The 22,747-nt window shown below is 42.7% G+C and overlaps 1 protein-coding gene across 5 annotated transcripts in view; it reads right to left on the bottom strand.

Moving 5' to 3' along the window:
• Positions 1 to 17,643: 17,643 nt before the first annotated feature.
• LOC111223252 (RNA-binding motif, single-stranded-interacting protein 3) overlaps positions 17,644 to 22,747 on the bottom strand; it is a 270,217-nt gene continuing 265,113 nt past the window's right edge. For 4 of the 5 annotated variants that reach the window (XM_022747322.1, XM_022747323.1, XM_022747326.1 and 1 more), the window contains 3 exons: positions 20,831 to 20,920; positions 19,111 to 19,235; positions 17,644 to 18,317 (listed from right to left, as the gene is read on the bottom strand). In XM_022747322.1, coding sequence (XP_022603043.1) covers positions 18,314 to 18,317; positions 19,111 to 19,235; positions 20,831 to 20,920 — 219 coding nt within the window. In that variant the 3' untranslated portion in view covers positions 17,644 to 18,313. Of the gene's footprint in view, positions 18,318 to 19,106; positions 19,236 to 20,830; positions 20,921 to 22,747 lie in introns of those variants that run through there. The other variant, XM_022747325.1, reaches the window with a different exon arrangement.

Raw genomic sequence — 22,747 nt, 5'->3', positions numbered from 1 at the left:
TGGCTCTTTATTAGTGTGTAGTCTATGGTTTCGCTCAATAAAATGTGTGCGTTAAAGAAAATACTAATAACTAAAGGAAAGAATGTAATGGATGGCTGGAAGTGAGTTGTGTGAAGCTTACCTGGAGTTGGCATTAACAGCTAGCTCAGACAGAGGGCCCCACAGACTGCCAGTCTAGACAATGTTCACTGAAGACGTTCTTGTCCGAGCTCAAAAAGGAAATCAAGTGGGCAAACAGGTGCTGCCTTTCTGTCAGTCCAACAGCAGCTCAGCAAAGTTGACCTGAAATACTCAATACACCTGCGTCTCTGAGCTAATTGATGAGCCCCGCCCACAACCAGCCACCCAAAATAAAGAGAGCGATAATGTGAGTCTGGCCGCACCCACAATTCAACATTCATGTCCACTTCATGAAAAGATTGGTCAGGTGTTTGGAGGTGAGAGCGTGGGCAGGATATGAATCTCTCTCTCTCTCCAATTGTCATTTTTCACCTGTTTGTACAAGATGCTGCTGCAGTTTCTTCACCTTGTTGTTTTTGCACATCAGTTTTTGTAAAGAAACGAGAAATATGTTGGTCAGTGACCTCTGGAGGTGTTGGAATGTATTTTCTTTTTTTTTTTTTTTTTTTTACCTCAGGACAGAGCTGGCTCTCCAGTCGTTATGCTAAGCTAACTGGCTGCTGGTTGTAGCTTCATATTTACTGGACAGATTTGAGAGTGGTATCAATCTTCTCATCCAACTCTTGGCAAAAAAAAAATCAACTTATTTCCCCAAAATGTCAAATTTCTCCTTTACTCTATGAGACATCATACAAACTAGTTTGCATCCGACATACCTTGGCCTTTACTCGTCATGGCCAGTGTGTGTATTTTGTTGCAGACTTCAGTGATCTGTGGGATATTAACGGTAACCAGCTCTTCCCTGGTCATTTTCCTGTCGTCCCATCAGCGGTGACACATGAAGCCTCCAGAGAGCCTCTATGTATTTGAACTTTTATAGAGATACTCCAACTCATCCAGCCCCCATCTTTCATCTAGTGAGGCCCTTAATTCCAGATGTTCCGACTAAAGTAGTCGCCAGCTGTATCCATCAGGCGTACTGTATATCACCACCGCTCTTTCCATGCCTCTCTCATCTCTCTTCTCTTCTCTTTCTATCGGTCTCTTTCAATTCCTCTGGAAATCTTTCTGCAGTTTCATGGAAAAGCAGTAAGGAATGTCTTGGCACTCTAATACAGCATCATTAGCCACAGCAGAGCCCTTGGCCTGCTCACTGCCAGCTTCAGCCTGAACGTCTTAATCTTCACTACTGTGTACACTTGTTGACCAGCCAGTACCATGGCAACAGGGCTGCGTTCTGTTAGGCATTTGCTATGATATCTGGACTTAGCGAAATACATACGCACACACCCACACATTTGGGCAGCAAGACAAATCAACAGGAGGAACAGCAATAAAGTCCGGCCCCTAAAGCAGCACAGTGAAATACTGATGGAAGGAAGGTGAGGCACTTCTGCACTACTCTGTTGGTCTTGGCCAGTATTCTTCCTATTGCGATGGTCGACGTTCAGTTCTCATCATCAGGGGGCGTGCCACCTGTCAGGAGAACAGGCCCTGACCTGCTTAATTAATGGTATATACATAACAGTGACTGTGTTATTAAAGGTGAACCTACTTATGGCAACATGGCGAGGCGGATGTCCAAACACATGGAATAAGACAACTACATAACACGCTCTTCTAATAGAAACTCTCCATTAGAGCTGGTTTTAGTGGTCAGCAGATGTTTTAGGCTCAGTTCCTATGATGATTGTGTGGGCAGTGACAGATGTGTGAGAGGAGGTTTACATGGAGTCACTTTCACATCCACGTAGTTCATCCATTATTCATGTGGGCTAGCTGCACTGCACATGTCAGGACCTCTGTAGTTTCTAAAACCTCCTGCATTAAATGAACAAAGCCAAGTTTTCTTCGCAACCTTTCATTTATTTTTGAAGTGTAGGCATTTTAAATGTGTTCCTTTTCAAAGTTAAAGCATGTAAAGTCCTGCACTCTTTCCTAATGCAACGACACGTGAAATTAAAAGTCTTTGTATATCATATACAGACGTAATAAAAGTAGTGTAATGTCAGTACTGGATTCAGCGATAGCAGATTTGGCCATCATCATTTTATCTTCATTGTTTAGCCAGATGCAGCTCTGCAAAGAAAAGCGACAGACAACCACACAAGCAGTTTAAAAGGTCACCAGTTGAATCACCTACGTCACTTCTCACTGAGAGTGAAAATGCTGATCATTAAGGTAATGTTTCAAACTTCCATTAAATCTTAAACGATAAGTCATTTCAGGTGTTTTCACTTTTCAGGTGTTTCAGTCCAAACAGCTGGGTTGAGTAGTTAAAGTAGTTGTATGACTTGGTTTTAAGGTTGTGACTACTAAGGTGTCTGATAGGAATCATGACAAAAGCTATAAACACTGTTAGAAAAGAGTCGTTTATAGCTGTGTTTTTGGTCCAAACCAATAGGAAACCATTGAAGAAGGTAAAAAGCAGTACACCTGAGGAGAACTGCAAAGTTGGGTGATAAATCTACCTGGTTACACTTAGTCATATCATCAACATAAAAATATTAATTGCAGTTGCTTAAAATAATAGTGAGTACATGTGGGAATCATTCCCGTGAACCTCCATCACTCTTCCCCACCACGGCTTCAAGGGTTGGGAGCACTGATTCACAAAGTTGACTTAGAAAAGTCAGATTTTTTTTTTTTGTTGAGGAAACCAGACCAGACAGTTCTTAGGCCAAGATTTTGAGACAGCTAATCTGTGCTGGTGGCTGTTTTGCTCTGTTCTCTCCTCAGGCTTGACGTGTGGCTCACGCATGCACTCATACAGACGCATGCACAGACAAACAAGAACCCTGCAATGATGTGATACACGCATACGTCAATGTGGATGAATTCCAAAGAATTAAAAATGAAATGCACCATAAAATGTAGACGTGCAGACGCAAACAAAAGTCAGCGCACACACACACATACGGAGTTAAAAACTCCACATGTGGGAGTACTTAAGAGAGCAAGGGCCCCTTCTGACTCCAGCCTCACCTATGTCGAGTTTCTTTGTAGTTAAGCAGAGGGTTAGTCTGCCGCAGCCATAACATGTGTAATGTACCGTACCTCTGGAGAGATTATAGATTAGAAAACATTCTGCTCGACTCAGGAAACACAGTATTGAGTTTAGTCAGCACTGTGTATGAATGTGTGTGTGAGAGAAAAAAAATATAATATACTGCCTTTGCAGTATATCACCTTAAGCTGTGTGAGGTTTATGGGTGCATGGTGTCGGTGTGTGTGTAGGGCATGGACCACTGACCCAGAACAAGCAGCACTTATTTCTTTCCTCTGCTTACAGTCGACACCCCCTTCGCAGCGTCTTAAATCCAGAACCGCCTCAGTCAGTCAACACCGACCTTTCACAGACTCAGACACAGCACTTCTAACGTATTTATAGATTGGTATTTCCCCTGCTTGTTGCCGTTAACCAAGTCCACCTACCATTGTTATTCCCGCTGGAGAGGGCATGACATTTGTGGTATATGCACCATTCTTTCACCGCGCTCTCATAACACGCAGCCTGATGAGGCCAAAGGGTTATCCAGCTGACAGATGAACTGAACACCCAGTGATATGGAAAACAAGAGGGCCGGCAAGGACATCAGTGGCATTACAGTGTATTAGGAAATATAAAATAAAGGATGAAGAAAACCATTATACACGTATTGTACATTTTGAAGCTTGTGTTGCTGCTCAAAATATTGAATCGTCAGTTCAGTTTACACAGTAATCAGTATTAGAACCTAAATGCCATTCAGGGCCAATTTAAGAAAGTCATTATGTCTTGTTTTAGGATGAACAAAACATTTTCAATGAGTACTTGAGTCCTTAATAAGGATCAAACTCCAAAATGGCTAATTTGTACAATTCCCATAATACAACTCAATCTTTTCTTTAATTTCCTGGCTTCTAAATGAAATTTAAGCCACAGAGGAAGTTTAACTCAAACTGAAATAGCTGGAGTTTTTTGCAGATTAAGTAGACTTTGTTCACTGTTTGTGTAAAATTGGTGGAGTGCCCAGTTCATTTTAAATCAATTTAAGCCCAATTTTAATTAGATGATTAAACTTGTTTGGAAGTAAATGGTCTTTTCTTGGAAAAGTGCTGCTAAGTTAGAGCTGATGAGAAACATCTCAAACATCTGCTGAGGAGAAACTAAATTACTTATTTCAAGAAATTCAAGAACAACACTATACATTTTTTACAGTCTTCATTTGAAAACCTATGGCTAATTACTTTACACCTGATGTCACCTCAAGAAGCAGACTTCACATCTTAAATTCACCTACAATATGAGCTTTGCTCCTCTGCTAACTGTCTTTATGCTAAGCTAAGCTAATCAGCTCTTGACTCCAGCTTCATAGCTAATGAACAGATATAAGGGTATCAATAAGTGTATTCCCTGTTCCTACATGGTTGGACGGTGCTCTGTAAATTAAATAAAATGGATAGATAAAAAGTTATATTGTAGTTATCTCAATTTTTTTGCTCGTTTTAAGTAATTGTTGTTTAATCTACTGACAGATGTTTTTATTTATACCAGAAAATTTGTCTAGATTACACAATAGCCACCATCTTAAACTTAATTCAAGGTCCACTTGTTACATTTTTCAAGAGCTTTCAACTGCATCTCATGATCTTGCTCAGCGTGCTCAAAGTTCGATACTTCATGTAGCGAGATGATGTGACAACTAAGCAATCTCAGCTCGCTGTATCAATATGTTAGCTTGCTTTTTGTTCAGTATAACTAAAAAAAAACATTAATCTTCCCATCATATATTTCCTCACATATCAGGCTCACATCTGGAGGGGCCGGGGTGCGTTGGAGGCCCCAGAAGCTGGAGGTGAGTTTTATGGCTCCACATGTCGGTAGCTTACACATATTCCCTTTACAGTCCCAGAAATCTGCAGCGGCGGGTCGGCCTCATGTGTAGAGCATGTGTGGTCTCCCTCTTGTTACCATGAGGACTGTTTATCCACCTGCACACTGTTGCTGTGGATCGCATCACTTGGCCCGGATGTGGCAGTTGGCTGTCAGGACCTCATCCCGGAGCCCTCGAGGTCTGATGGGCTGCAGAGCGACGTGACAGGTGAATGATGGATCTTCTCCTCTCTTGTTCTCTCTCCATTTGTCTCTTTCTCTTTCACTCTGTCTCTCCTCTTTACTGTTTCCCCCTCTTCTCTCTCTATTATGTCCTCTCCCTGCTTCTTTATGCTCTCATTTCTCTCCCTACCTTTGCCCTCATTTGTGCAACCCTTCTGCTCACCTTTCTGTTCTCTTCCTCTCCTTTTGCATCAACCTTCATCTTCTGGCACCATCTCTCCTTCCATTCTCTCAACTCTGACCTCTCATTTCCCTCCCTCTATAGCAATCCTTGCCTTTGTCCTTCTTGCTCTCACACACTTATTGAATGCCCACAATGAAGAGGAGCACTTGAGACACTCAACGACTGCATTCTCACTCATTACATTTAGCGCTCCCTTCTCCGAGGTAAAATTCACGGCTCAAAATGCTTGCATGGATGATTTATTTCATTCAGTGGCTCACAAGGGAAAAAGATGGTTCATCCAATCCTTGGTGGAAACTGGATTAGGGGACTTTAAAGATTTATTTGAAGGAAACACTCTGATGTGTCCTATAGGGTCTCTGTGATATCTCAGTAGGGGGGGAACTTATGATTGTGAACTTACAATGAATTAAAAGCGGATAGTGTCGCTGTCAGTGGAAACCTGCAACATCACTTCAGTTTCAGTGGGACTGTGCTTGTCTGGAAATTATTGATGCAAAGCAGGAGGCTAACGATCATTAAATTCTTCACACAGGATATATATATTTCAGCAAATATTATATTCCTCCTTCTTTTTATCATGTAAACAATATGCTCTAGAGTCACACAGTATATACCAAACTAACTATATTCACCTCTCATGGAGTCCATGTTGATATTTAGGAGCATTTGGGAGATGTCATGTTATTTGTGGTTTCTGTAAAGTCTTCACTAAATTAAATTTGCTTCCTATCACTTGTTAGTTTCTTGCGCCCATGCCGGTCCTCCCCCTTCCGTTCTCTTCATCTCGCACACATACAAACAGACAGGCAAAATGAAAACTATTGTTACTATTTTCTGTTACCAATTCAGCTTCAGTGGGAAGGAGAGTAAAGGTCAGAACTCGTGTCCGGCCTGCTGGGAAGCTGCCTTCTAAACATATTCACTCACATGCGCACGCACAAACGCACGACTGTTTACACTCGTAGTAATTTCCATAATTGGAATTAGATTTGATATCTAGATTTGTTTTGTGTTCTTCTGAGCGCTGCGGCTCTTGCATCTATCTGTTGCCTGAATATCGTCTGGTGAGCTCTCCCAGTCAGATACTTTGTCTCCGCGCCAGACGATACTGGCAGAACTCCTCTTACTGGCCAAAAACAGATCCAAATCATACAGATGGGACCAGCACAGCACTTCATAGACTTCAAGCAGCTAAGTGCACTCAGTTAGTAAACAAAAATCTTCAAATTGTGGAGCTCTAATATGTTTAACTGCAGTTATTTTACACATGCAAAGTGAAGAAAAAAACTTTAGCTTGTCCAAACATGGACATATTCAATAATGACAATCTTATATCCTTCCTTTCCTTTGTGCTGAATCTTTGCTGCTTGGGGAAACACCTGTTTTCCTTCAAGTTGTCCCTTTGACTGTGGGTTACCTTAAAGGATAATGCTGATGTATTACCACTTGGATTCCTTTTTTTTGGTCATAATTTCTATCATTCTGTCTTGTCTTTTTTCACAGCACACTTTTTGATTTAAGATTAATAGTAAAACTCAGGTGTTATCATTAACATGAACAATGTGTCAGTGTGTAAGGAATGATGTGTGAGAGCGAGCCAGTGTGCACAATAGGCCCCTGAAACTGAAACAATTAAATGGAATTCAGCCAACATTCATTTGATTATGTACACTTGTACTTTCCCTAAAAGCACCGGGGACATGTCAAAGTGTTCAGAGAGATTATCAGAACCACTTTATTTGGAAGTAAAGCCGAAAGTGGAGACAAGTTGTGTAAATGTGTTAGATCCTCCACATGTGACAACTTCACTGGGCTGCTCAGATTAATATCAACATGTTTTGTGTTGTGATGTGATTGAATACATAGGGGCTAATAACAGGAAGTCGTGCTTTAATGTAAAAATCATGAGGTACTGGCTTTCTTCACATCCTCAATTAACACCTATTGTCATCAGGGTATTGAGAACAGAGCTGGGCCCTTGGCACAGACCCGCTGCTGTGCCACCTGGGAAACAATGCCTTCTGTGCAGCCCCCAGGATCTCCTGGGATGCAATTGTTCCGCTAATGTCATTGTAAACTTCAACAGGCTTTGGCTGCGCTCCCAATTCCTGCAACACAATGATAGTAATTCATCATGGGAATATTGAAATGGAGCTGCTGTCTGACTGAGTGTGTTGCCACAGAGATTCTATTGTGGACGTGGGGCGAGACATTCATGTTTTTCGTTTGTTCTCCTGTTGGCTTGAGGAGCACATCTGGTGAAGATGTTCACACCTTGTTTATCAATACATGCTAGAGGGCTGAATTTGATAACGCTCTTAATGCAGGTGGGACAACAACAGGGACTGAATTATAGTTGCTTTAATCCATTTTTTGACCACTTGGGGGCAGAACTTCCACAACAAACAATGACTATCCTGAGGCAATGACATGGTTAATGTGTTGACAAACCATTTGCGGTTTACACATCCAGCTGAACGGGTACTTAAATTTTCATTTAGGGTGGTGCAAACCCAATAGTCGCTCTCTTTCTGGTTCTATTTTTAGTCTCCATTAACAAATTAAGGAAACATCTGCAGGACAGCTATGTTTACTATTAGTCACTATTTTTGTCTGTCTTTCATTTGGTGCTAACATACAGTGGGCTAATCAGAGCCTGCTGCCACTGGAAACAAGGTTGATAAAGGTGGTGAGAATAATCCAAAAAAAGTTAGGGTCGCAGGCTGTAAAACCAAAACAATGAGCTGAAAGATGTTAAAATCCTTAGCACTGAGGAAGGGGATAATTCCCTGTGGGTTTATAAGAACGAGGGACTCCTTTGACCTCACACATAGTTATTTGACCAATTGTTCATACAGAAATGATCGATCTGTGAAGCTTTAAACTGCAGCAGCAAATAATTTAGAGGGTAACTCAGGTCTTCTGGGACATCACAACATCGAAGTTCAGCAAGTCAAGGAACTTGAGCAGACAGGCTCTCAGACCGGTTTTCAACCATCCAGCAGTTTAGCCAGATTATCTAAACCACTTTACTTAGAGGTAAACAAAAGTGAGGGCACATGAAATGTCAGTACTAACCCCTCATTGCAGGAAAATTGTGTGCCTACGCAACTATGGCAAGTAGTAGTGTGTAAAATTTGAACCAGGAAGTCAGTTTGTACACTGTAAGATTTGTTTACAACAGAACAACAAAGAGGCAATGATCTTAGCGTTCACCATTTATTTCTTTTTTGTTTGCCAAACCTGGGGATTTGTTTAAACCCTGAACGATCATCTTCCTGTTGATGTTTGTTGCCTTGTTGGGTTGTTTAGTGATGTCACGGCAACACCACATCTTAACAAATAAATCGGGGAATTCAGTCTTATTATCTCTAATAGGGATGATGACTGACATTACAAAAATTAAATCCCAGTTATAATACACTGAAATCCTCCTTTAATAATTTAAGATTAGTGCCAAGATTATATACATATTACTTATGGAATAATGTGTCCTGAATGTAATGGACCTAGACAGTGTAAAAATACGAATCATGCTTTTCCCCCCACTAATGAGATATCCACATTTAGCTTCTTGTAATGAGGTTTACCAGCCTAATGTTGAATTCACATATTCCTAGATTAAGCGAATAATGAATTCCCCCTCAAAACACACCAAACCCCTCTTGGGCATTATTTAGATTGCAGCTCAGCAGTGAAGACCCCCCCCCCCCCCCCCCCTCTATGGTTAATTATGTGTCTCTTAGTGGTGTATAAGCTAATATGGGAGCACCAGGTGTGTTTGCGGTTGCTGACGATCACAGATTCTTGATTGGATGCAAAACCGCTCCAACTGCACCTGGAAGCGCAGGGTCGTTAAAGATCCCAGTCCCAATCAAACCATTTTCAGTGAAACCTCTTTTCAGACAAGAATAGACAAGAGTCAAGAATAAAACCAGTCGCGTTCAGCTATCTGCAATCTGCAACCTCGTCACCCCAGAGGCCTGTACGGATCATTTGTCAGAGGCATATAGATAACCTTCAGAACCAAAATAACCGTTACAGCTAATTAGTGTTGCTTGTTTTGTACATGTGGGTCACGTGTATTACATCAGGACAATTTACAGAGTGCGGGGTTTCTAATCACGGCGCTCTGATGAAGACTTGCGGCGAAACAGCTTATGAATCGTAATTTTCCTCAGGCTGTGTTGCTACAACACAAAACCTAACACCCAAATGATTCCCTGGTGTAATTTGCACTGCAAAAACAAAGTGTTTAAAGAAACTCTGCATCTTTAAACTTACATACGATTTATCCGTTCCTGTTCCTTGTCACAGTGAACTGAAGCTCATGCCAGGATTTGCCATCAGTTCCCTTATCAACACTAAATGCTGCATCTAGGAAGCCCTCAAAGAGCATGTTTATCCTATAAAATGCACATCAATCAGACAAATTTGTACAGCAAGTGGGACAGATATATTTTAATGCACATCCAGGCTTTTCCATCTTAATCTTCGTATATATACAGCAGATGGCAGACGCTTGATGGGAAGGCTGGTTGTGTTGTCGTGTTGAGTTTCCCTCAGTGGAGATGTCCTTGATCTGTATCCAGTGGTGGTGCTGTGTGTGTGTGTGTGTGTGTGTGTGTGTGTGTGTGTGTGTGTGTGTGTGTGGAGGGGTTCTCATTCCTCTGTGAAATACACACACCAGATAACATCTGTGTTGGTATGCTGCACCCTTGTGGTGCTCAGCTGCTACATCTCTATAAGTCCAGATAAGGAGGCTGCTTGGCTCTAAGGGAGTGAGATTGAATCTGTGGCATTTCACTCAATAAAGGATCCCAGTGCATTTTCCCAGATTTAGCAGCCATTCAGTGTGTAGTGGAGAAAACCATGGCACCACGGAGAGGTCTCTCGGAGCAGTAAAATGTTTTAAATTGCAGCAAATGTACCTCGCCGACAGTTATCTCTTTTGAGCATGGAGGTACTTCCACGTATTCACAGATCAGCCGATGCAAAAATGAAGCTGTAACTCCTGACGGCCAAATCATGTGCATTGGAGTGCACACGCACACACGCTCAGCCCAATCCAACCAGTCAATTGTTCTCTATTAAGACGTCCTTTGTCTTGGAGTGCCAGCCTTGTTGCCTTGCAGAGACGTCTCAGGCAGTGGAAACTTGGCTACTGTGCAGCTGTGGTATTGACAGTACAGGCGTCCCTTGGAGGTGACAAGGACAGCAATTGATTGGGCCTAAATGAGAGTGAAGAGGCAGATTGATTGCCATCGATCCACTTCTTCCTCCAGCAGGCTCCTCCATCTTTGATTATGACCACTTTACGCCCAATCAAGTGTGTGTGAGCCGTGATGGGAGAAATCCCATCGAGAGGTATTAGATCCATTTGCAAAGGCTGTAATTATGAGAGGATGTGAGGGCCCAAGGTCAACACGCAGCAGGTGCCATCAGGCTGGATGATAATAATAGGGCTTCCTCTTGCTTCCCACTGCAATTTAGTCATATTGATAATAGGCTATAGTGAAGACGGTGTGTTCTGTGTGTGTGTGTGTGTGTGTGTGTGTGTGCGTTTGTTCCTTAGAAGATGCTCAGTGCATAATAAATGTTTCCATAATAATGGCCTGAGGACAAGCAAACAGCTCGCTGTGATGAAACACAATCATTTGCGATGCAGATTGAAAGATAACAGCGCTCCTTGGTGCTTTTTTCCACATTTTTTTATTGAAAGCTTCATCAGAGAGAAAAAAAAAAACAACTCATAAAACCCAAGTCAGATCCTAACATCCACAGATGTACAGATAGTTTCTCAAAGATCACACACACTGAGCAGCGTGTGCGAGGCGTGACCATGTCCTCCTCGGCGCTGAAACAAAAGAAAAAGTGAAAAAGAAACAGAAACAAGAAAAAGAGAAAACTAACAAAAAACAAATAAAAAACCGCTCTGCTGTCCTAATAAATAGTTCCTCTTTTTAACCGGTAAATGAGTCCCATGCCTAACACACTTTCTGTGCTGGCTATCTCTAAACAATTTGGTCGGCCATTTCCTAGTGATTGTTGGATTTCGTATTTCTCAGGGAGCTGTTTGAACTCCACGAGGGGTGTGCTGGCTGGCTGGCTGGCTGGCTGGCTGACTGACTGACTGACTGACTGACCGACCGTCCGACCGACCGGCTCCGCTCCTGGGGTTGTGTGGCCAATCGATAGCTCTCATCAAAGGTGGACCGAAGCATCAATTAAAAAGCACAGGGCCTCGCTCTTATGGGGGGTAGTTTGAGCAATTTTCCCACTGCATTATGTGTGTAGACAGTGTGTGTAAGTGCGAGTGTGTGTGTGTGTATGCCCTGGTCTGTGATGAGTTATTGAGCCACGGTTCTCCTTTACACTCTGCTGTGAGAGACAAGCTGTGAGAGTAACTCTGAACTACTGTTTTCCTAACACACGGGAATCAATGTGGAACGGTTGCGACTCCATTCACAAAGGATGAATCTGCAAGAGCCTCGCATCAACTGAGTATGACATGTAATACATCTAATGAGTTTCCTCCTGTGACAGCGTGGAGGCCACACTACATAAATGACAGTCTGAATCATGTCAGATTTAGGGATGGTGGCAGTGACTGAGAGAAATGGTGAGCAAGGGACGGATTGAGAAAACTTTTTTTTTCTTTTTTTTCCTAAGAAAAGGCAGTGAAGTAAGCACCTCGCCTTGAAAGACCGACACCGGAGAAAACCAGGATGTAGGTAAAATCTCAAGATGTGTATTTATCAGGTATCTGAGAGTAGGTAAGCTCACAGAAAAATCAGATTTACCTTGTAGCGAGTGTGTGAGTTATCCAAAGAAAACCGACGGGGAATGAAATGTTGCATTTCCCCACATTTTTTTCTAAATCTACAGCATCACTCCTTCTCCCTGCATCAAACAGTAGTCGAAAACAATTCAAAGCATACGACTTGACTCTCTTGGGGCACCAGACGAGTGAGATTTACCGCATTATGAAAATTCTGATATTTTCAGATAGACGTTTACCCACAAAACTATGCTTATAACTAAATTTTAATGATTGCATAAACTTTACTTTCTGGAACTATGGCAGCAAACAGGATCATCCTGACACGGTAAAGAGTATTGGGCCAGCAGTGAGCAGTGCGAATGACGTCCTCCGACCTGCTCTCCCTGCTGATTTGACCTGTGATCCCTCACGCCTACTGCAACTGGTGTTAGCATCATGTTTCAGAAATGATCATTGCAAATTGCAGATAAATGAAAGTCCTCTTGCATGCTCAGGCCTGGGGTGCAATCTGGCTTTTGTTTTGATTCGTGACACGTCAAAATTAGCATGACGACTTGATCTCATGTTGCAAATCGTAGGTTGCGTGATGCGAATGAGGTGGAGTCCCCCCCCCCCCAATCTCTGGCCAATCTTCTCTAAAGACGATGAGAGAATCTTTCACTTTGATGTTTTTCCCAAAGGTGGAAAAGATGCTGATGTGGACTTTGAGTGGACATGCTACGGTATGCTAAATATAAAACGTAGGCATGGAAGAGGTGGAAAATGAAGAGTGACTGTCTAGATAAAGAAGAGAAAGACTGTCTGGGTATGGTGGTGCAAGACAGGAAGAGTATGTGTTGCTAATTAGTGAGGGGTCAAGCTGGTCACCTCCTGGGATTCAGTAGCGGGGACATACTGCTGCACGAAGACGGAGAAACTCCAGGCTACGACCACTTCTGCCTGGCAACATGAGCTAATGATCCCCCCTCTCTCTTTCTTTCTTTCTCTCTCTCTCTCACTCTCTCACACACGCATGCAAACACGCACGCACGCACGCACACACACACACACACTTTCTCTCTTGGCATAGCTGGCTTCTGGTTTGTGCTGACACATGGGCTGACTGGGAGCAGAGCGTTTCTGCTACAGCCTCCTTAAAATTGCAGGCATGCCTTCTGTACACTTCCACGAAGGTATTGGTATTCTGAAAAGGTACATTATGCCATTGTGCTATTAAGAAAAAGCCATTTCTATTTGTTCAGTCGGGTAATCTGTCCAATCTCTGTGAAATATTAGTACCGTGCACCAAAAGCAAACACTTGCCTTAACATCTTTTTCTTTCTTAAAATCTCCATTAGCAAAATAGAGCTGATAGTCTTTGTTGTGCATTTCTTCCCATAATCTCTTGACTATTTGTAATCCTATTTCCCCTAATGCCATGACTATTGAATCTCAGGCCATTTGTAGGACGATCTGCTCTCTGATGTGCAACTCCTGCATTATGAGTCCTATTAAGCTTCAAAAATGTCTTCAGTACTCTATAAAACAGCAGCCGTAAAAGTCTAGAGAACTCGGTTGTAGCTATGCTGTATTCATAACCTCACTAAAAGTTGAACTGTTGAGTAGAACAACTCTTCACACACGCACGCAGACACACACACATACTAGCTTAAAACTGGTTAAGTTATAGTGTAGCAGCTCTGTCGTTTAAAAATGGTTCAGACACAGTGAGTTCATGCAACAATGACGAACAGATGAGCAGTGTGGGCACGTCCAGGGAACTCTAAAGCCCAACATTTGTCAGCCGTTAGCCTTTAAAGACTGTAATGTGGCAGAGACTTATTCATCGGGAGATAAGAGCGAATCATGGCCTTGAGGCAAGTGAAAGCAGATGTTGAGTGGCAGATCAGATGAAAGGAAAAGGGCAGGTGTTGATTTGATTGGACAATAAATAGCTGAATGATCACTGAGAGACAGTTTGAATGACGCATTTGGCTTTTGACCTCCGTTGGTGGATGGAAGACAAGAATGTACAGCAGGTATTTACAGTGTTACTGAGGAGAAGAAAATGTATGTATGGCTTTGAAAGTATAGTCCCCTACAGGAACCTGTGTTCCTGTTTCTTTTTGTGTGTCGTCAAGTGGACAGGTGGCCTGCAAAGAGTGAGTTCATGGCAAAATGATCAACAGTGGCCAGCTCGTCACAGAGATCAGTGAACACAATGAAGGCACAAGCCCGAGACAGCTTCCTCTTTAGCACCATAGAGTAGCTTCGATATTGTGTAGCATTTCTTCAGCACACCTTCTTTAACACGCTCTCCCATGTGCTTTGCTGTTTTTAACTATCACATTGATAATTTGGAATCATTTGGAAGCTTTGTTAAAAAGGCACTCGATGTACAATTTGATTGTTAGTTACAAACATCGCCACGCAGAATGACATAGCTTGCCTGTAATGTGCACAACACGCCACCTCGTCCCAAAATGCAGCGCTGGACTTAGATTTGAATGAGTCACATGAACTGCGAGAGCTCAATTGCAATTGTCACCAAACAAAAAGCTCCTTCTCTGTTTGGAAGAAAAGGGCCTTTTGAGGGACACTGGAGTGGATCCTATTGCCCCGGAGGGAGACAAATTGGGCCCGTCAAGCCTCATTGCGAGAGTGACTGAAATTGGTTTGTGGTTCTGCTTCTGCACCATCCAATAAAGAGAAGAAACCTCAGAGAGAGAGAGAGAGAGAGAGAGAGAGAGAGAGAGAGAGCAGGAGAGAGGGGGAAGAGGGAGAGAATGACAGCGAGGGAAAATGAGAGCAAAGGAGCCTGGCTTGGCCTTGGCACATTAATGGTGCCAGTGAAGCAGGGAAAAAAAAACGGGGTCTTTTTAGTGCCGGAGCACCACTGTTGGGGCAGAGCGGGCGGGCATGAGTGAACAGAGCAGACACACAGTGCTCCTGACACACACAGGCTGCTGTAATGGGGGCAGAAATGGCTGCTGTCCCACAGGCAATTTCTTCAGGGACAATCCTCAGAGATGAAGTCATTGAAAACCTCGTGCAGCTCTGAGATGGAAAGACCGGATAAGATGAGTCGGGGTTGTTTGTGCAACAAATTGGGACAACCAGGGGTGTAACTGACACTCAGCGGTGGGGTCGAGGAAGGAGCTGCCATCAACATGTTGTTATGGCTGGTGACGAGTCTAGTTAGGTCCCACAGGTGTGCTGACCTCCACTGCTTGCGCTGGGCAAACGATCAGGGGGACGTTTAAGACAGACAGTCCCTCTGTAGCCTTTAAACACACTTCTTCCATGCCTTGTTAGTGTCACACAGTGATGGCAGTCTTACAATTCAAACAGGATCTTTCAAAGCGAAGTTTCCTGCTTTACAGATGTGGAGTCATTGTGTCTCTGTTCAAAAGTGTTTTAAAGGAATAGTATGACATTTCTTCAGAATAACTTCCTGGAGTCTCTGCTGGTTGTCTAACGACAAAGACGACAGTTAAGTCACTGCACCTAGCCAAGAAATAGTCCAGAACATTACTCCCCATGAAATAGTGTCATTATTTCACTTTTCTGTTTGGTTTAAACAAACCAGGTTTAATGTGTTAATCCTTGAGCTTTAGAGGTGCTGGAAGGTGAATATTTGTGAGCTTTGGACAGAGCCACGCTAGCTGTTTCCCCTTGTTTCCAGTCTTTGTGCTAAGCTAAGTTAACCAGCAGCTCATACTGACATGAGCGTGATATCCATCTTCTCATCCAATTCTTGGAAAGTGAATAACTCTATTTTGCAAAATGTCAAACTACTCCTTTAACCACCATTACTTTCTAAAACAGTTGTTTTCATATTCTTTGGCTGCCACATATGTACATTAGATTTGTTCCATAAAGTTTATGCAATCGTTGATAAAGATTTCAAAGTCAGTTTTATGATTTACACCTTATCTGATGTACAATATGCATTAAACACCACTCATCTGGTAATCTCAGCAGATAAATACTCAAAAACGTGACCTAGATTTGGTGATGTCGACATGACAGGGATTAAAATGGGGTCAAACAGCAGCAGGGAGATTCCCAGTTCAACTCTGAAGCTCAGTACGAGAACTGAGAAACGGTTGAGTTAGTTACGGCTGAATCAAAGAGATAAAGAGACTGAGGACAGAAATCACTAAGAGGACAAAGCTGGAAGCAATGCATCGACGACCACGGAGCATAGCAAGCAACATTCCCCGAATCTGTTTCCTAAAGTTTTCCCTGCAGGATCTGAGAAAGAGAGAGAAGTGGAATGCACCCACGGTGTGTGAAAGCATCGTAAAAGTGATGAGACATATAAAGAAATGAAAAGACGAGAAGAAGAGGAGAAGAAAAAAAGACTTTTGGTAGGGCTGCCACCGGCTGCATTGCACATTTAAATACTGTTTGAAGGGTGTGTATGAGTTTGTAAGTGTGTGCATGTATGTGTACATACAGTATGTGAGAGAGTGTGTGTGTGTATATGTGTGTGTCTGTCTGTGTATGTGTGTGTGTGTGTGTGTGTGTGCATCGGTGACAGCTTGGACAACCGTGGAAAATTAGCTTAAACCCGATGAAAAGAAAGTGTAAAGAAGGATAGTAAGGACTGGTCCGGCCATCAAGGTCAAATAAAAAACAACGACAACAGCAACAACAACAACAACAATATCAACATTAACATCAACAACAACATCAACATCAACAACAACAAAATCAAACTGAAAAATGAAAAGGAAAAACAAAAAAAACAAAACAAAAACAAAAACAAAACTCTGGTTCAGAGTGTCTCTTCATCTTTGGTATAAAAATGGCCATCCATGGGCTGCATTTGATCCACAACTAGGAAAGACTACAGAAATTGTCAACAATTTCTTCTATTGCTTTTGCACTGATTGGTTTAAACCGTAAGCTCCTACTGAATCTACTGTTTTTATTTCACTGCCAGAATTTTTCCGTAGTTTTTTTTTTTTTTTTTTTTTTTTCATTTTATAATTTTTTTTCTTCTTTTTTTGTCTTTTTGCAGTGTGACAAGCAAAGCGGGCTAAAAACATCTTAAAGCTCATAAAAAAGGTAAAATGTGGCAGATAAAAAGCACTAATGTCATTGACAGCAACTTTGCCATGTAAAATAATAATTATGATAATAAAAACAAGTTCAGCATTTGCAACAGACTGCATCCACAATGCAGCATGTTCCTTATGTTTTCATTTTTTCCTCATTGTGAAAAATCTCTTCAGAGCTTCATCTCCCCCCCGAGTCTTTTTCCCCAACAGACATTTTGTTTTCTTCTGACACTTAGTTACCTCTGACATAATAATTATCAAAGTTTTCTTCTAATGAAGAAAAGAAAAAAAAGCTCTTCTCTATTAAATCTGTACAGCTTATGTGATAGATTCTTTTTTCCTCTTTAGAACAACTCATCCAGTGTCTTGTACCCTCCAAGTGGTCCAAGAGACTGACTCTGTTTGCTTTTTTTTTTTTTTTTTTTCCTAACCAGACGTCAGAGTTTAACTCTGTAAAAAGTTTCTGGCGCCCTTCAAATTAAGGCCATGAAGATTCAAGAAAGAAAAAACACTTTTTCGAATATATCTAGAAAACTAAAATTTAACACTAGAACATAAAAAAGAGTGAAAAGAAATTGTAGCTTAATATCTGAGGAAGACAATCTCTGTGTGTATCTCAAACTTGACTCCCCTTTTCTAATTACAAAATAAACTTCATCACCTACCTGCGCATTCAACCTTTTTTTTTTTTTTGCATTTTTTTTTTTTTTGTATATGTATTTTTTTTTACTTTTTTTTTTTAATTGGTTGAGAATTTTCTTTGAGAAACTTTTCAAGCTTCAGCCCAGCCCTTCAGGCAGGTTCCCAGACTAAACAATTTCACTTCTTTGCACTGTGCCCAGCAATTTTCCCATCCCCTTCCTCAGCACTCTTTTCCTCCTCCTTCTTGCGTTTTTCTTTTTCTTTTTTTTTTTTTTTTTCTCGTAGGCCAGGTAGGAAATGAAAAAAGTGTCTCTTTTTTGGTGCCTGGGCAATCTGGAAGCAATCTCTTTCTATTCTCTTTTCCTCACATTCACAGTGCAGCCACCTTCTGTCTCAAGGCAACGCTGTCACAGGAACATTCGCTCAGGCCGTTGCTATCTGATGAAAGAGGAGAAAACAGAGAGAGAGAGAGAGAGAGAGAGAGAGAGAGAGAGAGCAGTTGTAATCAAAGCACAATATTACAAACACAGAAGAGCAATAGAGCTGACAGCTGACAGCCCAGTCCGAGTACTGAAGCAAAATGCAGCATGTTAAACAGTTCTGAGCAGGTCAGAGAAGCAAAAAAAAAAGTGCTGCCAGAATGACGAGGAAATGACAACAGCTGCCAGGACTAATACGAGTCATTTTATAACAGCACTGCGTTTCTTAGTGCTCTTATTTTATTTCATTTTAAGATCGGTATTAAGTTCTGTGAATCTTCACAAAAAACATTTGTCAAAGAGAAGTACCTTGCAATTTTTTTTATTTTGTATGATGATATCCCCTCACTACAACCAATAATTCACAGGCAGGAAGCTTGTCTGTAGTGAAAAACCTGTTTGAAAACGATTTTATTTGTTTACCACAAAACGACCTAATGTGAGTGTCATTTTATATAATACAAAACATATTGTGTATATTGTGATATGTAAAAAATTGGAATGGAACGACAGGAAATCCTCTTTTTGGTTAATCTGGCAAATTAAATACTTCACTGCGTCAATGGAAACATTACTTAAGGAAAAAATGACAGCATTGACGAAAGCGTGACATAACACACCCAGAGATATTAAAGGCATAAATAACTTAATCCCTGAACGCCCACCTCTACTGCTTACCAATTAAATTATTATTATTTTTTTTAAATGTGTGAAAATAGCATAGCATGTCTAACAGGTTGACAGCAGCTTACTTGGACTGGTATGAGTAAGCAGGAACATGGTCGGCAGCGCTGTCCACCTGGATCTGTTGCTGCTGGCCAGCCACCTCCTGTGATGAGGGAGCCACTGTCTGGGGGGAGGCGTCCGTCACCACTCCCTGAGGACACACACGGGAGGAAATGTGTCAGCTCTGAACTCTAACAAGCATCTCCCTGCAGTGCTTGTAACATCCTGCTGAAAAGTACAGTATGTGACTGTATAGAGTAAAAGTCTTCTTCTGTCTACTCTGTACACACTGTAAATTTGTACCACTGCGTGTCTATCCGTCCTGGAAGAAGGAACTGTCCTCCGTTGCTCTTCCTGAGGTTTTCTCTACTACAACCACCCCCCCCACAGTCTTGAATTTAAACAGTTTAATTTATTTCTGCACTAAAAAAAATATAAAGAATATTTGTTTTTAATCTAATAATTAAGCAGCAGAAACGTATAAGATGTATATTAGGAACAACATTTTTAAAGTAGAAACAAAACCGAACGGAGAAAAAACCGGTTTGGTGGTTTGACATTGCATAGGGATTTATGTATGGTAATCAAATTTACTATATGATACGAAAGAACAAAATGTGCTATAATGCTCATGGAGTTTTACCTCTATGTCTGTGGTGAAAAGACTGGAAAAGGATGGCTGTGTGCACTGAATTCATCACAACAGCCTCTTAGCCTTTTTATGTGTTGAGCATTACCAATAGCCCCCATCACTGAGTCATCTCAATCACCTTTAACAAGCTCTCAAGGATACTCCTCCTTGTCCATACATCAGCCCTCCAGACACTGGCTGATACGGTGATATACGCCCTGCTGCTGACGCTGGCATTGAGAGGACGACGGTGAGGATGAAATAGGTAAGAGACGCCGTGGGCTACACTACAACTACATCTCTCTCCCCTGTCCAACTCCTTCATGAAGAAGACTGCAACTTTCTGAGGAGGGGGGAGGAACGACTAATGGGTCTGTCAGGGGAAACTGTCATTGTCCGTGGCTGGTGGGCTAACCAGAGCTCCATGGCTGACGGATGTGTGTGTGTTCCAGCTACCTACCAGCCCGAACCGGCTGTGGGGGTGGGGGGGGTGGGGTGGGGGGGGAGACAGCACCGCCGGCACTGTGTCTCACTTCAGCTCCTGTCATCTGATACACGACTGATAGTCCATCTGAATACGACCGCACTGTCAGCCACCAGACAGCCAGCCTGCTCTCCTCGCCGGCCGGCCGGCCTGCCTGCCTGCCTGCCTGCCTGCCTGCCTGCCTGCTTTCCACGTTCATCATTTCTCAGGCTAGGCTGCCCGAACCTGCCAGGAGCTCAGACAGCCGCCGAAGAAGTGACAAAGTCTGCACTGCACTTCAAATGTCTTTCGCAAATACTATAAAACTTCTGACTCATTTAGCTTTGCTTGCAGTTTTCATCCTTGTTATTTGCTGGTAGTGCAAGGCTATTTGTTTGGAGAGAATAAGAGCAATTTACAGCACGCTTCAAATGTAATCTGTCTATTCAATGACTGCTCTGGTCTGTTGTGGTGAGCAGCATTTAGAAATGGTGGAGTGAGTGCTTGTGAGTGTAAGTGTGTGAGCTGTCAGCAGTAATGACGTCCTCCTTAGGGTTAATATCAGACTTTTTAAACAGATAACTAACAGATATCTGTAAATAGCAGATTCTAGATTATTGGGAAGCACCGTGTGCATGTGTGTGGGTCTTACTTCGACAGGGACGGCTGTTGGAGGCACAGGAGTGTACTGGGGAATGTAGGTCCCTTGCATAGGCGCCGCGGCAGCTGCAGCAGTCATGTACTGAAACACAAACAAAAGACACACATCAAAGGCCTTGCGCATGAAAATTCCTGCTACACACATTAGAGCACCAAATCCCAATCCAATATTAGACAAGAAACGCTTTTCAAACACTGATATTACAATTCCCTGCAAGTCTCTTTCAGTGCAATTATCCCCGGAGCCATCGGGAATGGGAGCTTGCTGTGCCCTCAGCATCCTTTGGAGGGCGCTAAGAGAATATGTGTGCACGCTCAGCAGAGCAGAGCAGAGCAGAGGAGAGTGTGTGAGACAGACAGAGGGGAAGGAGGAAGAGATGTCCTGCTGTTCCACCAAGACTTCACAGGCAGGCAATTGCACCAGGCCACAGCTGAGAAGAAGATAAAAAATTTAAAAAAGAAAAAGAAAAAGAAAGCTGAAGGGAAAAGGAAAGAGAGGGAGAGAGAGAGAGGAAAGAGAAAACAGGAGGTCTGTTTTCTGTGGCCTATATTCCTTTAGTCATGCCTGCTCTGGCTCTTAACTGGATGCTAGCTTGCTCCATGAAGGCCATTTTACAGATGTGACACAGGTTCGGTTACATGACAGCCATGGGGCTTTCACATGCAATATGAATGAAGACACGGCACTTTTCTCTGAGGCTTTTTCTGGGACTTGCTGTGAAAGTATGGTGTGTGTGTGTGTGTGTGTGTGTGTGCGTGCGTATGTGTGATGATGAACATGTGTGCCAGTATGAGCCTGATTTGCCAGTGTGTGTGCTTCTTTTTAATTAGCACATGCCTGTGCATAAAAGATGACTTATCACTATTTGTCCGTCCAACTGTGCATGTGGATGTATGTGTTCTCCTGTGTGCAGCTGTGTGTTGGGAACATTGAGTCTGTGCATGTGTCTGTGTGTGTGTGTGTGTGTGTGTGTGTGTGTGTGTGTGTGTGTGTGTGTGTGCGCGCGTCTGAGTGTGAGAAAGACAAACAAAGACAAAGAAGCTTGGAACGATAATGCTGCAGTACAGCGCCAACGGATGTGATCCCAGATAAAAGCCACCGGGCTGCCTCTCCGCCTCTCCTCATCTTCCTGCTGCTTTTCCGGACCAAGGAAAAAGAGAAGTACAATCCCTTTCTTTCTGTCTTATTTTTTCCTTTGCCTCTCAGTCCCCCTGCCAGTGCTAAAAAGCGTGGCGGCAATATGCAGTAGGAGGCAGTAATGGAGGGGTTGTGCCGGGCTGCGGAGCCTTTCTTGGCTGTGGGCCCGGCGGTGCTGGTGAAGTGTCATTACCGGCAGCGTTGCTAATGGATCGGGTACGGCTCCACCGCTCACCGCTAATGAGAGCAGCTAAAGGCCATGGACATGGGTGATTAACTCCCCCACCGTCGCTACACATGGCCAGGAGGATGCCCTGGGATGGATGCTTGTGTGTGTTCGTATGTGAGTGTGACTGTGTGGGTATGTGCGTGTGAATTTAAGGTTATCACACCTTCAGGGCTGTGACACTCAGGACGGGGCGAGGCAGCATATCCAGACTTCCTGACACATTACCACATTACCTCTCTGTGTCATCCCTTCTTCCCTCTCACCTTCCTGTCACCCCCCCCCCTCTCAGCCCTCTATCGTCTAAAAGGGCCTATCAGATTGTTGAAGTGACCTTCTCCCTGGTGAATCTAAACCATGCATACCAATTTTCTTCGTGACTTTTTGTCTTCGCCTCCCCTTCCCATTAACTTATTCAGGCAACTCACCTGTGAGGGCTGCATGAAAGCAAATGAAGGGAAGCAGGAGATAATTAGCAATATCAAAATCTCCCTGTCAAAGGAGAATGTCCATTTGAAATGTTATATTTCTCTGCAGGACTGCAA

Source organism: Seriola dumerili, unplaced genomic scaffold (genome assembly GCF_002260705.1).
Source record: "Seriola dumerili isolate Sdu_G_001 unplaced genomic scaffold, Sdu_1.0 BDQW01000110.1, whole genome shotgun sequence".
NCBI classification, from domain to species: Eukaryota; Metazoa; Chordata; class Actinopteri; order Carangiformes; family Carangidae; genus Seriola; species Seriola dumerili.
Note: the sequence above shows the minus strand (reverse complement) of the source record. Positions and strands in the feature narration are given on the sequence as shown.